A 16,278-nucleotide genomic window follows, 5' to 3' on the forward strand; every position below is an offset into this window, starting at 1 on the left:
GTTGAAGGGTAAATGGGAGGAGGAGCCGGGGGAGGAGATCGAGGAAGGTCTGTGGGCTGATGCCCTAGGTAGGGTTAACTCCTCCTCCTCGTGTGCCAGACTCAGCCTGATACAATTTAAGGTGGTTCACAGAGCTCACTTTACGGGGGCGAGGTTGAGTAGGTTCTTTGGGGTGGAGGACAGATGTGGAAGGTGCTCAGGGAGCCCGGCGAACCATGTCCATATGTTGTGGTCATGCCCGGCACTGGAGGGGTTCTGGAGAGGAGTGGCGGGAGCAATATCTCAGGTGGTGAAAGTCTGGGTCAAGCCAAGCCGGGGGCTAGCAATATTTGGAGTAGTGGACGAGTCGGGAGTGCAGGAGGCGAAAGAGGCCGGCACTCTGGCCTTTGCGTCCCTAGTAGCCCGGCGAAGGATCTTGCTATTGTGGAAGGAGGCGAAGCCCCCCAGCATGGAGGCCTGGATAAACGACATGGCTGGTTTCATTAAGCTGGAGAGGATTAAGTTTGCCTTGAGAGGGTCTGCGCAGGGGTTCTACAGGCGGTGGCAACTGTTCCTAGACTATCTCGCGGAGCGATAGAGGAAGGTCGGTCAGCAGCTGCAGCAACCCGGGGGTGGGGGGGTGGATGAGCAAGAGATAACATGAAGGGTGGGGAAACTGGCATGTGCGGGAGAGAGCCAGTGTATAAAGCTATGTAAATATACCATTTTGCCATCATGTATATATCTTGCTCAGTGCAATTTTTTGTTAATTGTCACGGGGGGGGGGGGGGGGTTATTGTTTGTAAGGGAGAAAAATTGTGTTGTTAAAAAACTTTAATAAATATTTTTTTTTTTTTTTTTAAAAGAATGTAAAGAGGTACAGTAATATTGCAAAACGGATATAAAGCTGTGATATTAGAAATTAGTATCAACGAAGCAATGTCAAACGCACAGCTTTGTTTTGTGAACTTTCTGGCAGATAATTGAAGCTCAGATAATAGAAAACTCGAAGCAAGATAAAGCCACCTTCAGGAACGATTAATTGAAATATATCCTTGCCCAATGCCCAAAATACACTTTTAAGCTTAATTTTAAAATGACACCAAATAATTGGATTTGAAATAAAACAACAGCAAAATTATTCTTATTACAATAGAAGTCCCTTTACTGGTCACCAATCTCACATGTCAATGAAAGATACTATAGTTTCAAGGCACCACTTGCCTCAAAAAAGCCACAACATTTAGCTTAAAAAAAAGGAATCTCAGAAAGTAGTTCCAGCTTACTGTAAAGTTTAAAACGTTCATACTTAAGCTTACTGAAAATAATTCACATACCTTCTCCGAAGCAGGATTTGTTGACTAGTCCTGGATTGTCAGTAAGAGCCTCATTTATATCAGTTACCTCTCCAGTCAGGGGCGAATACAATTCACTAGCAGCTTTCACACTTTCCAGAGCACCAAATTCATCTGCGAAATGAATGTTTGCCACACAATACAGTTTGTACAGTACTGGTGATTACTTGTGTGAAAACATAGAACATAGAAAAATACAGCACAGAACAGGCCATTCGGCACACGATGTTGTGCCGAACCTTTGTCCTAGATTAATCGTAGATTATCATTGAATTTACAGTGCAGAAGGAGGCCATTCGGCCCATTGAGTCTGCACCGGCCCTTGGAAAGAGCACCCCACCCAAAGTCAACACCTCCACCCTATCCCCATAACCCAGTTACCCCACCCGACACGAAGGGCAATTTTGGACACTAAGGGCAATTTATCATGGCCAATCCACCTAATCTGCACATCTTAGGACTGTGGGAGGAAACCCACGCACCCGGAGGAAACCCACGCAGACAGGGGAGGATGTGCAGACTCCGCACAGACAGTGACCCAAGCCGGGAATCGAACCTGGGACCCTGGAGCTGTGAAGCAATTGTGCTATCCACAATGCTACCGTGCTGCCCTTAAGAACAAATAAATCTACACTATATCATTTTACCATAATCCATGTACCTATCCAATAGCTGCTTGAAGGTCCCTAATGTTTCCGACTCAACTACTTTCACAGGCAGTGCATTCCATGCCCCCACTACTCTCTGGGTAAAGAACCTACCTCTGACATCCCCCCTATATCTTCCACCAGTCACCTTAAATTTATGTCCCCTTGTAATGGTTTGTTCCACCCGGGGAAAAAGTCTCTGACTGTCTACTCTATCTATTCCCCTGATCATCTTATAAACCTCTATCAAGTCGCCCCTCATCCTTCTCCGTTCAAATGAGAAAAGGCCTAGCACCCTCAACCTTTCCTCGTAAGACCTACTCTCCATTCCAGACAACATCCTGCTAAATCTCCTTTGCACCTTTTCCAAAGCTTCCACATCCTTCCTAAAATGAGGCGACCAGAACTGTACACAGTACTCCAAATGTGGCCTTACCAAAGTTTTGTACAGCTGCATCATCACCTCACGGCTCTTAAATTCAATCCCTCTGTTAATGAACGCTAGCACACCATAGGCCTTCTTCACAGCTCTATCCACTGGAGTGGCAACTTTCAAAGATGTATGAACATAGACCCCAAGGTCTCTCTGCTCCTCCACATTGCCAAGAACATTACCGTTAACCCTGTATTCCGCATTCATATTTGTCCTTCCAAAATGGACAACCTCACACTTTTCAGGGTTAAACTCCATCTGCCACTTCTCAGCCCAGCTCTGCATCCTATCTATGTCTCTTTGCAGGCGACAACAGCCCTCCTCACTATCCACAACTCCACCAATCTTCGTATTGTCTGCAAATTTACTGACCCACCCTTCAACTCCCTCATCCAAGTCATTAATGAAAATCACAAACAGCAGAGGACCCAGAACTGATCCCTGTGGTACGCCACTGGTAACTGGGATCCAGGCTGAATATTTGCCATCCACCACCACTCTCTGACTTCTATCGGTTAGCCAGTTCGTTATCCAACTGGCCAAATTTCCCACTATCCCATGCCTCCTTACTTTCTGCAGAAGCCTACCATGGGGAACCTTATCAAATGCCTTACTAAAATCCATGTACACTACATCCACTGCTTTACCTTCATCCACATGCTTGGTCACCTCCTCAAAGAATTCAATAAGACTTGTAAGGCAAGACCTACCCCTCACAAATCCGTGCTGACTATCCCTAATCAAGCAGTGTCTTTCCAGATGCTCAGAAATCCTATCCTTCAGTAAACCTTTCCATGACTTTGCCTACCACCGAAGTAAGACTAACATTAGATCAATGAGAAATTAGATACATTCTTGATTGACAAGGGAGTCCAAAGTTTCAGGGAAGTAGACAGGACAGTAGGGTTGGGGGCCCACAATAAAATCAGCTACGATTTTACCAAATGGGAGAAACAGGCTTGAGGGGGTGAACGGAGGCTCCTAGTTTGAATGTTGGTTCATGTATATTCAAACAACTGACAACCAACAGCAAATACCTAAGCATTAAGTTGAAAGTTCAACATTTTATTGACGCCTTGACAGTGGCTGACAATAATACTTTGTACTCGTTTGAGTAAACTCTTTGACTTGATGCTTATTTGGAGCAACTAGAAGACTAATGTTGACATCGGCACAATGGAGGAAAGATTAAAATACAAGACTGCCACAGTATGAATGAGAGTTTAATCTGTTTTCATCAGGTTCACTTTACTGGACTGATTACCTTGTTACAATTTTTTTTAAATGGTACAGCTTTCATTCAAAATAGGATGAATACTGCTTTGTTAGCTAAAGAAGTATAATAAGCTTACACAAGAGTTGTGTAAAGCCACTTACATTTCCTCTGCTATTTATATTGAAGCAAAATATAATAGTATACCATACATTTCCAGCATTGGACAATTCACTTCAAAATGGGTTCTCGTTTCAAGGAAGTGTAGATTATGTTCGAAAATACATTAGTTTCCTGATGGCTTACTTAGGTTACACTATCTAGAGGCACAACACTTATGGATGTGCCAACTCATTTTCAATACTCATGCACTCTCTTGCACTTTACTTTCAAATAGGCTACCTACGCCAGGATGACTTTCCAAGCTTCAAGCAATGTTGTTTTTCAGTGTGTTAAGAGATGTCCAGAAAGACTGGCCTCGAGTCCTGCTGGCTTCCTGTTTGGTACAGGCTCTACATTTATTTCCACTTAACTAATCAATTCAGCTTTTCCCCCCAAACCTGTTCTGGTTTTATGCTTAAGATAGTGGAACAAAGTCAATACTCACCCAATTGGTTCAACTTAGTGCCGACCTCTGGCAATCCACAATATACAACATCTCCTAATGCTTCCTAAAGAGAGAGACAATCCTGTACATCAGAAGGTTTAGCACTCATTTAGTAATGTTAATTTTCTATTGTGCAAACTAGAGCTTGAAACTATTTCAAAAAAATTGTAAAGCAATAAACATCTTCAATCCTCCCACATTTTGTATCAATGTCTTGAATTTATAAATTGCTACGTCCAACAGTTAATGAAAACATCCCATGTAAACTTGTTAAACCAATTACATTGTTCAATCAATGGAAATGCTTCGTCCCACCACTAACGAAAGGGGTTTAAACAGGAGGATGAAGTGTTTAAATGGAGGTGATGGAGAGTCAGCAGCTAATCTAGATCAACAAGGACAGAAGTGAAGGTTGAGCAGGATAAGATGTAGCAGATGAGCTACAATTTGCAGGCTTTTGGAAAGGCCTGTAAAACAATGAGAATGTTGCAATAACAGTTTGGGCGGCACAGTGGTTAGCACTCTGCCTCACAGTACAGGGACCTGGGTTCAATTCCGGCCTCGCGTGACTGTCTGTGTGACGTTTGCACTTTCTCCCCGTGTCTGCGTGGATTTCCTCCGGGTGCTCCGGTTTCCTCCCATAGTCCAAAGATGTGCAGGTTAGGTGGATTGGCCATGATCTATTGCCCCTTAGTATCCAAAAGGTTAGGTGGGGTTACTGGATTACAGGGATAGGGTAGAGCCGTGGAGTTAAGTAGTGTGCTCTTTCCAAGGGCTGGTGCAGAATCGTTGGGCCGAATGGCCTCCTTCTGCACTGTAGGGATTCTATGAACAGTTTGGAGAGGACAACTGCCATCAGGTATGGATGGATGGTAGTTTGAGCAACTGATGGGTGCATTGACATTACTAGAGATAGAAGTATGCAGTCTTATTGATGGAGATTATATGGGGGTCAGAAGCACAAGTCAAATAGGACACAAAGGCAGAGATGTTTGGTTGGATTGGAGATAGCAGGCCAAGAGAGTGGGATGGAATCAGTTGTGATGGAACTCAGTTTGTAAAGGAACTGAGGACAATGGCTTTGGTGCTCCCCATGTTTAACTGGGAAAGAAATTGCAACTCATTCAAAAGAGGCGCATTACGGTACCTTAGGGTGTTACACAGTAAAATGAGTTATGCAAATTATTGATGCTGGAGAGAGAATCAAATACGGAGATTTGGGAACGGTGGGATTTGATAAGTTTGAAGGTTTCAGCGAGGAAAGAAATTGGGGCTGGGCAGTCTACAGCAAGGACAAAGGACAAAAGCGTCTTTTCTTTTTCAGACCATGGCGAGGGTGGTTTTGAAAGGGAAGGGGGCAGGGTTTGGGGAAAAGGAACCCTTAACAATGTAAATTCCGTTAGGAACCAGGAGGATACATCGGGTGATCAGCAATTTAGTGTAAACGGGGTCAAAGTAGCAAAGGCTAAGGTTTTGGACAAGATGAGCCAGGAGAGGGCACGGGGTAATACAGGGAGCGAGTCGAGAAAGAATCAGGTTCGGGCTAGGGCAGTTGGGATTATTATTATATGGGGGTGAATGGGAACATGTAAATATTTTACTAAGGAGAAGTATTTCAAAGATGGATACAAGGGAATGTTGAGCAGAGATCCATTCACTTTGTGCAAAGAAATGAATAATAGATCATAGAAATGTGTGTTTCATATTAAACACCCACATCCATGACCAAAACATAACATTTGAAGAGGTAAATTGTAAAGCATGTACCCCATACACTTAAGAATATTTATTGATGCGTCGACTGACCATTAAAAATAAACGTTTGGTGAATACAATATATTAAAATTACAATACAAAGTTTGTTTCCAAGCTCATTGAGATATGTAGCCAGGTGCAGAAGGCAGGCACGCAACATAATGGACAACATTGAAGCACCCTTTACATTTCATTAAAAACTATATAACCATTGCATTTTTTTTTAAAGATAGTGCTCTTTACAGGCACAATATTCAACACAATTAATTGTTTTTTGAAATTCATATTTTAACCAACCATAACTAAAGAATAAAGTTTTTTGCAAAATCGTAAGTTTACAAAAATATAAAATTTAGACTTATATTGAATTTTAAGGTCATGACAGGGCTTCACCACATTGCTGTGTTCATACCAAAGTTCATTTAGCACTTTCATGTCAATAAAATTTGTTCATAATGGCAAATTAGAACAATTTTACTTGGAAGGGTCGCAAACGCTTATAAGCACTGATAGTGAAGTGAACCTTGGTCCCACTGATAATAAAGACCAGGACTAAAGCTTGATTAGGAAAAGCTGATCTTGCAACACAAAACTGAACAATGGGCGAAGTCCAAGAACATCCAAGCAAACCTTGCAAACTAAAACCAGCACAGCTAATACCACGGAGTTCAAAAGTGGAGGACTGATACAAGAATTACACAGGATGGTAATAAACAAATACCTACCTGAGCATAATTGCTAATGCCCACTGTACCAATTCCATTCTCAACTGTTACCCATTCATGTTTGTCTGTAAACTTACGAGCTGTAATACATAATCAACCAACATCAAATATGATAAAACATTTAATCTAAGATTGACAAACCGTATAACATTAATGTTTACATATTCAATATAACTGGGTCTTCTTGATCTTTATTAAAGCTATAAACATCCGAGCAAGGAACTACTTAGGATACTGCATATTAGCATAGTGTCATGACTGAAATAACTTTTTTTTTTAAAACAAAAAAAACCTTTCCTTGTTTGTTGCCATGCATTTCGCAATCAAGGCACTTTTTTTTTTTAATAAACATTTTATTGAGGTATTTTTGGTATAGAAACAACAACAAAATAGACCAGATACATGAAACCATAAACATATTGCAAAAGTCGTTTACCTTTCGTACAGGTCCCACCCTTATTACCCCCTACTCTAACCTAAACTACTCCCCCCGCCCCCCCCCCCCCCCGTATGCTGACGATTAATTTTCCGCAAGGAAGTCGACGAACGGTTGCCACCTCCGGGTGAACCCTAACAGTGACCCTCTCAAGGCGAACTTAATTTTCTCCATACAGAGAAAGCTAGCCATGTCCGATAGCCAGGTCTCCGACTTTGGGTCCCTCCATGCCAATAGTATCCGTCTCTGGGCTACCAGGGAAACAAAGGCCAGAACATCTGCCTCTTTCTCCTCCTGGATTCCCGGATCTTCCGACACCCCGAAAATCGCCACCTCTGGACCCAGCGCCACCCTTGTTTTTAAAACCTTGGACATGACGTCCGCAAACCTCTGCCAAAATCCCCAAAGCTTTGGACATGTCCAAAACATATGGACATAGTCCGCTGGTCCTCCCGTGCATTTTGTGCACCTGTCCTCCACCCCAAAGAATCTGATCATCCGGGCCACTGTCATGTGAGCCCGGTGCACAACCTTAAATTGTATCAGGCTGATCCTGGCACATGTTGCGGACGTGCTGACTCTACTCAATGAGTCTGCCCATAAACCATCCTCTATTTCACCTCCCAGCTCCTCCTCCCACTTACGCTTCAGCTCCTTATAGATTTCCGAGGCGCTCCCCTCCCCTACCCACCCTCTGGAAATTACCCTGTTGTTGTAGTCTGTGTAGAGGTATTACGGTACCTGGTAATGCTGGAACACCATTGGTAGATTGTATGCTTCGTATTGGTCAAACTGTATGGTAGCTCTGCCCTGCTAGGCGGGCTATAAGAGCCCGTGCTGCCCCAGCAGCCTTCAGTCTGCACCTGAGCTGCTGGGGGAAACATCTAGCTTATTAAAGCCTTCATTTGGACTACAACCTCGCTTTAGTGGTCATTGATCGTGCATCAATTTAATAAGCTCGATTTAAAAGGATGGAGCTCCGAATCAAGCTGGAGTGTCTGCAACTCAGCCCCACGCGGGGAATTCTGCGGCAATCTTCAAGCACTGGCTAGTTGTTTTAAACGATATTTCGGAACGGCCGAAAACACACCCACAGGAGAACAGAAAATGCAAGTCCTGCACTCGAGGGCGAGGCCGGAAATTTACACTCTCATCAAGGACGCGGAAGACTTCGATGCAGCAATAGAGCTGCTAAAAGGACAATATATCCGCCCAGTAAACCAGGTCTACGCCCGACATCTGCTAGCAACGAGGCGACAAATCCCGGGGAATCGCTGGAAGAATTTTACCGTGCACTCCTGGTGTTGGGGAGAAACTGCAGCTGCCCACAAGTTTCGGTGAGCGACCACACAGAACTCTTGATCCGGGACGCTTTTGTAGCAGGTATGCTGTCCTCTCAGTTCCGCCAGCGATTGCTGGAAAGACACCCTAGGCCTCAAGGAGGCACGGGCCCTTGCCGGCTCCCTGGACGTGGCCTCCAGAAACGCCCGCGCTTACGTTCCCGACAACCCGGCAGCCCCCGGGGCAGCGTGGAACCCCTCCGCAGCCGGCCCGAGACACCCCCATCCTCCCACAAGCTTGTGCTGCAAGGCAGCCTGGCAACCCTGGGGGGGCCCCGCTGCTACTTTTGCGGGCAGGCCAAGCACCCCCGCCAGCACTGCCCGCGCATCCACCTGCAAGGGATGCGGTAAAAAGGGCCATTTCATGGTGGTATGCCAGGTCCGTACGGTCGCCGCCGCGGACCGCCACCACACACCTCTCCACGGTCTCTGTGCGGCCAGCGGACGACGCCATCTTCCTACTCCAGGGCCACATGCGGGCCCCGGGCGCTGCCATCTTGTCCCGTGGACGCCACGTTCGATGGATGGGCGCCGCCATTTTGTGCATCCCCAGCCATGTGCGACCAATGGGAGCCACCATCTTGGATGGACTCCCAGGACCCCAGCTTGGCTGACCACACACCGCCCGAAGAGAACACTCAACTGCTGAGATTAGCCTCGGTGACTCTGGATGTCCCGGCCTCGAACACTCTCAACTGCTACAACGACAGTACTAATCAACGGGCACGAGACGTCCTGCTTAAATCGACTCTGGGAGCAAGGAGAGCTTCATACACCCCGACACGGTAAGACACTGTTCTCTCCTTGTCCACCCCGTTAATCAAAAAATCTCGCTGGCCTCCGGTTCCCACTCAGTAGAGATAAAGGGGTTTTGTGTAGCAAACCTCAGTTCAGGGAAGGGAGTTTAAAAATTACCGGCTATACGTCCTTCCCCACCTCTGCGCGGCCACACTCCTAGGTTTAGACTTCCAGTGTAATCTCCAAAGCCTAAATTTCAAATTCGGCGGCCCTATACCCCCCTCCTCACTGTCTGCGGCCTCGCGACCCTCAAGGTCGATCCGCCTTCCCTGTTTGCAAACCTCACTCCGGATTGCAAACCCGTCGCCACCAGGAACAGACGGTACAGTGCCCAGGATCGAATCTTTATTAGGTCAGAGGTCCAAAGGCTACTGAGGGAAGAAGTCATTGAAGCTAGCAACAGTCCCTGGAGAGCTCAAGTAGTGGTGGTAAAGACCGGGGAGAAGCATAGGATGGTCATCGACCACAGTCAGACCATCAACAAGTTTACGCAGCTGGACGCGTACCCTCTCCCCCGCATATCCAACCTGGTAAACAGGATTGCGCATTACAAGGTCTGCTCCACGATGGATCTTAAGTCCGCCTACCACCAGTTCCCCATCCGCACTAGTGACCGCAAATACACTGCCTTCGAGGCAGATGGGCGGCTCTATCACTTCTTAAGAGTTCCCTTCAGTGTCACCAACGGGGTCTCGGTCTTCCAACGCGAGATGGACCGAATGGTTGACCGGTACAGTTTATGGGCAACATTCCCGTATCTCGATAATGTCACCATCTGCGGCCACGACCATCAGGACCACGACACCAACCTCCGAAAATTCCTCCAGACTGCAAAGATCCTTAACCTTACGTATACCAAGGACAAATGCATGTTTAGCACCGACCGCCTAGCCATCCTTGGCTAAGTAGTGCGAAATGGAGTTATAGACCCCGACCCTGAACGCATGCGCCCCCTTATGGAGTTCCCCCTCCCTCACTGCTCCAAGGCCCTGAAGCGCTGCCTAGGGTTTTTCAGTTACTATGCCCAGTGGGTCCCCAACTATGCGGACAAGGCCCGTCCCCTGATCCAATCCACAGCTTTTCCCCTGTCGATAGAGGCCCGCCAGGCCTTCAGCCGCATCAAAACGGACATTGCAAAGGCCACGATGCACGCCATCGACGAGTCCCTCCTCTTCCAGGTCGAGAGCGATGTGTCTGACGTAGCTCTGGCGGCCACCCTCAACCAAGCGGGCAGACCCATGGCCTTCTTCTCACGTACCCTCCATGCTTCTGAAATCCGCCACTCCTCAGTCGAAAAGGAGGCCCAGGCCATAGTAGAAGCTGTGTGACATTGGAGGCATTACCTGGCCGGCAGGAGGTTCACTCTCCTCACTGACCAACGGGCGGTTGCTTTCATGTTCGATAATGCACAGTGGGGCAAGATAAAAAACAATAAGATCTTGCGGTGGAGGATCGAACTCTCCACCTACAACTACGAGACCTTGTATCGTCCTGGGAAGCTAAACGAGCCTCCTGATGCCCTGTCCCGCGGTACATGTGCCACTGCACAAGTGGACCACCTTTGAGCCCTCATCGAGGGCCTCTGCCACCCGGGGGTCACCCGCTTTTTCCACTTCATCAAGACCCGCAACCTGCCCTACTCCATCGAGGTCAGGGCAGTCACCAGGTTCTGCCAAATCTGCGCGGAGTGCAAACCGCACTTCTACCGGCCAGAGAAAGCGCACCTGATAAAGGCTTCCCGTCCATTTGAACGCCTCAGCATGGACTTCAAAGGCCCCCTCCCCTCCACCGACCGCAACACGTACTTCCTAAACGTGATTGACGAGTACGCCCGGTTCCCATTCGCCATCCCCTGCTCCGACATGACCGCAACCACTGTCATCAAGGCCCTCTTTGCAATAGCATCTTTGCACTGTTCGGGTTCCCCGCTTACATACATAATGATAGGGGGTCCTCCTTTATGAGCGACGAACTGCGTCAATTCCTGCTCAGCAAGGGCATCGCCTCGAGCAGGACGACCAGTTACAACCCCCGGGGTAACGGACAGGTAGAGAGGGAGAACGGAACGGTATGGAAGACCGTCCTACTGGCCCTACGGTCCAGGAATCTCCCAGTCTCCCGCTGGCAGGAAGTCCTCCCGGATGCCCTCCACTCCATCCGGTCACTGCTTTGTACCACAACCAACCAGATACCTCACAAACGTCTCCTTGGCTTCCCCAGGAAGTCCTCCTCTGGGACCTCGCTCCCAACCTGGCTGGCAGCTCCCAGACCCATCCTGCTCCGAAAACACGTGCTGGCGCACAAGTCAGACCCGTTGGTTGAGAGGGTCCATCTTCTCCACGCTAAGCCCCAGTACGCCTATGTGGCGTACCCCGATGGCCGACAAGATACGGTCTCCCTACGAGACCTGGCGCCCGCCGGAGCCCCACGCACACCCCAGCCACCAGTCCCATCCTCCCTTCCACCAGTGCACCTTACAGGAGGATCGGTCCTCCCACCGGCCCCATCTAGGCCCCCTCTCCCACCCACCCCGCAGACGCTCCCTTCCCAGGTCAATTGTTTTCCCCACCAGCGCCATCTAGGGGTGTCGCAGCTGCCACAGAGATTGAGGCAACGCTCCCAGAGTCACAAAAGCCCTAGCCTCCACCGGAGTCACCACCGAAGCTTCGACGATCACAGAGGACAACCGGCGGCCCCGATCGACTGATTGCTTCATTTTAAAGCGTATAGTTAATTATGAATCATACAAGAGCCCGTGCCGCCCCAGCAGCCTTCATTCTGTACCTGAGCTGCTGGGGGTAACAACTAGCTTATTAAAGCCTTCAGTTGGACTACAACCTCGCTTTAGTGGTCATTGATCGTGAATCACCCTGTCCTGAATCCCCCTCTGTGGTAGGAGCGGGAAGGCCACCTGTTTACGTAGGAAGACTCGCACCTGCAAGTATCTGAATTTGTTTCCCCTCGCCAGCCCAAACTTTTCCTCCAGCACCCTCATACTCGGAAAGTTACCATCTAAACACATCCCCCATCCTCTCAATCCCTGCTCTCCGCCATACCCGGAACTCCCTATCCATACTCCCCGGGGCAAACCAGTGGTTATCACAATTTGGGGCCCAGACCGATGCTCCCACATGCCACCTCCACTGGCCCCAAACTCTCAAGGCCGCCACCACCACGGGGCTGGTGGAGTACCGCGGCAGAGGTGCAGTTACCAACGCCCCCAGACTGGTGCCCTTACAAGAAGCCGCCTCCATACGTAACCACACCGTCCCCTCCCCCACCACCCACTTATCATGACACTTAAGTGTACCTTTGTTCCCTAGTTCCATTCTGAAATTTACATCCATTAAAACCCCACCCCCAACCGCAGTTCACCAACATGTTCCAGGATCTGTTCGTAGCCAGCAACCAGTAGAGGAAGGGTGGGTGGGGGGGGGGAAAGACACAAGAGCGTCATGGGATGGAGATGAAAGGGGGGGGGGGGGGGGGGGGGGGAGACCACAAGAGAATTGAGCGGGACAAGGGACAAAACTGTAGATATATACATATGTAAATACGCGCCAGACCAAACCCGGAACGGCAACAAGGTACACTGTCCAAAGGAGGGGGACATGGCCACAGCAGGAGGGAAAGCAATTTATGTAAATATCTGTACTGATATCTGCCTGTCTTTGTACTCCTTTTATTTCTTGTTCGTTTTTGTTATGTTGTTTATTTATTTTTCTATGATTGACGTGGTTATGTAAAGTGTAACATATAACATTGGAGTTGTGCAATACTAAATGTGAAAACCCAATAAAGACATTTAAAAAATCTCAAACCCCCAAACTGCAGTATGGCATTGTCATCTAACAGCTGAGGTATTAAGTACAAAATGCTGCTGATCCCAATCGGCAATACCAATGAAGATAGACCGGACTAAGTACAAAAAACTGCAGATTTTGGAAATCTGAAGATGCTGGATAAACTCAGGGAAGTTTGGCTGTAACTGTGGAGAGAGGCAGAGTTAGGAGTCTGTATTGACTCTCTTCCTCTCTTCACAGATGCTGCCAGACCTGTTTTTCCAGCATTTTCAATTATATTAGAACCAAGTACTAGTTACTTTTAAAAGTAGTCTCCACTGATCAGCTATCATTCAAATTTAGCTTTCCTTAATTATCAGTCAATTTTATAATATATATTTCAAAACAGAAAAATGTAGCCTAGGTTGCATAGCTTTTATAGCAAGTTATCACAGGTGATGATAGATACAATGATGATAGATACAAAGACTATGTGATTAACACAACAAATTATCTTATGTACACTGATAACATTTTCAAACCTCAGCTTTCAGTACAGTTCCATGATTCACTGTATACACCCTCATATTCAGAAAGATCATTTCTAATTCTTGATTAATTTCTAATGTATGGATCAGTGGTCACCTCATAAAAAGACCCTTGAAGGCATCTTATGCATCTGAGTATTTTGATTCCTTCTTTTTAAAAAAATGTTGTTCATGGTGAGGGCGTAGTTGGCTGGGTCAGCAATTATTGCCCATCCCCGAGGGAATTTAAGAGTTAACCACATTGCTGTAGATCTGGAGTCACATGTAGACCAGGCCAGGAAAGGACGACAGATTTCCTTCCCGAAATTCCTCACATCTTAAGTTGTAGACCGCAAGTTGTTACATTGTTTAGTACAGGGTTGGCCTACCAACTCCTCACTGGATTCCTAGCCTCTGACCTGCTCTTATGGCCACAGTATTTAAATGTCTTGTCCAATTCAGTTTCTGGTCAATGCTAACCTGGAGAATGTTGATAGTGGGGGGATGCCACAATGGTAATGCCACTTTTTATGTCATGGGGCAATGGTTTGATCCACTCTCGTTGGAAATAAGCTTTGCCTAGCATGTCTGACACAAATGTTACTTGCCACTTGTCGGTCCAAGTCTGGATATTGTTCAGAACTTGTGCATTTAGACATGAACTGCTTCAGTATCTGAGGACTCAGGAATGGTGCTGAACATTGTTCATTACATCCCCACTTCTGACCTTATGATGGACGGAAAGTAAGTGATTGATGAAGCACCGGAAGATGGTTGAACCGACAACAGTATGCTGAGTAACTCCTGCAGTGATGTGCTGGAGCTGAAGTGACTATCCTCCAACCATCTTCCATTGTGCTAGGTATGAACAAACAAAGAACAAAGAAATGTACAGCACAGGAACAGGCCCTTCGGCCCTCCAAGCCCGTGCCGACCATACTGCCCGACTAAACTACAATCTTCTACACTTCCTGGGTCCGTATCCTTCTATTCCCATCCTATTCATATATTTGTCAAGATGCCCCTTAAATGTCCCTATCGTCCCTGCTTCCACTACCTCCTCCGGTAGCGAGTTCCAGGCACCCACTACCCTCTGCGTAAAAAACTTGCCTCGTACATCTACTCTAAACTTTGCCCCTCTCACCTTAAACCTATGCCCCCTAGTAATTGACCCCTCTACCCTGGGGAAAAGCCTCTGACTATCCACTCTGTCTATGCCCCTCATAATTTTGTATACCTCTATCAGGTCGCCCCTCAACCTCCTTCGTTCCAGTGAGAACAAACCGAGTTTATTCAATCGCTCCTCATAGCTTATGCCCTCCATACCAGGCAACATTCTGGTAAATCTCTTCTGCACCCTCTCTAAAGCCTCCACATCCTTCTGGTAGTGTGGCGACCAGAACACTATACTCCAAGTGTGGCCTAACTAAGGTTCTATACAGCTGCAACATGACTTGCCAATTCTTATACTCAATACCCCGGCCAATGAAGGCAAGCATGCCGTATGCCTTCTTGACTACCTTCTCCACCTGTGTAGCCCCTTTCAGTGATCTGTGGACCTGTACTCCCAGATCTCTTTGACTTTCAATACTCTTGAGGGTTCTACCATTCACTGTATATTCCCTACCTGCATTAGCCCTTCCAAAATGCATTACCTCACATTTGTCCAGGTTAAACTCCATCTGCCATCTCTCCGCCCAAGTCTCCAGACAATCTAAATCCTGCTGTATCCTCAGACAGTCCTCATCGCTATCCGCAATTCCACCAACCTTTGTGTCGTCTGCAAACTTACTAATCAGACCAGTTACATTTTCCTCCAAATCATTTATATATACTACAAAGAGCAAAGGTCCCAGCACTGATCCTTGTGGAACACCACTGGTCACAGCCCTCCAATTAGAAAAGCATCCCTCCATTGCTACCCTCTGCCTTCTATGGCCCAGCCAGTTCTGTATCCACCTTGCCAGTTCACCCCTGATCCCGTGTGACTTCACCTTTTGTACTAGTCTACCATGAGGGACCTTGTCAAAGGCCTTACTGAAGTCCATATAGACAACATCTACTGCCCTACCTGCATCAATCATCTTAGTGACCTCCTCGAAAAATTCTATCAAGTTAGTGAGACACGACCTCCCCTTCACAAAACCGTGCTGCCTCTCACTAATACGTCCATTTGCTTCCAAATGGGAGTAGATCCTGTCTCGAAGAATTCTCTCCAGTAATTTCCCTACCACTGAAGTAAGGCTCGCCGGCCTGTAGTTCCCGGGATTATCCCTGCCACCCTTCTTAAACAGAGGAACAACATTGGCTATTCTCCAGTCCTCCGGGACATCCCCTGAAGACAGCGAGGATCCAAAGATTTCTGTCAAGGCCTCAGCAATTTCCTCTCCAGCCTCCTTCAGTATTCTGGGGTAGATCCCATCCGGCCCTGGGGACTTATCTACCTTAATATTTTTTAAGACACCCAACACCTCGTCTTTTTGGATCACAATGTGACCCAGGCTATCTACACCCCCTTCTCCAGACTCAACATCTACCAATTCCTTCTCTTTGGTGAATACTGATGCAAAGTATTCATTTAGTACCTCGCCCATTTCCTCTGGCTCCACACATAGATTCCCTTGCCTATCCTTCAGTGGGCCAACCCTTTCCCTGGCTACCCTCTTGCTTTTTATGTACGT

At 47.2% G+C, this 16,278-nt stretch overlaps 1 protein-coding gene across 1 annotated transcript in view; it reads right to left on the minus strand.

Annotated features, from left to right (window-relative positions):
* LOC140430449 (glycine cleavage system H protein, mitochondrial-like) overlaps positions 1–16,278 on the minus strand; it is a 44,511-nt gene that overhangs the window by 12,339 nt on the left and 15,894 nt on the right. The window contains exons 2-4 of the mRNA XM_072517931.1: positions 6,715–6,794; positions 4,235–4,298; positions 1,317–1,448 (exon numbers count right to left, since the gene is read on the minus strand). Of these exons, the coding sequence (XP_072374032.1) occupies positions 1,317–1,448; positions 4,235–4,298; positions 6,715–6,794 (276 nt within the window). The remainder of the gene's footprint in view (positions 1–1,316; positions 1,449–4,234; positions 4,299–6,714; positions 6,795–16,278) is intronic.

Source organism: Scyliorhinus torazame, chromosome 10 (assembly GCF_047496885.1).
Source record: "Scyliorhinus torazame isolate Kashiwa2021f chromosome 10, sScyTor2.1, whole genome shotgun sequence".
Classification (NCBI taxonomy): domain Eukaryota; kingdom Metazoa; phylum Chordata; class Chondrichthyes; order Carcharhiniformes; family Scyliorhinidae; genus Scyliorhinus; species Scyliorhinus torazame.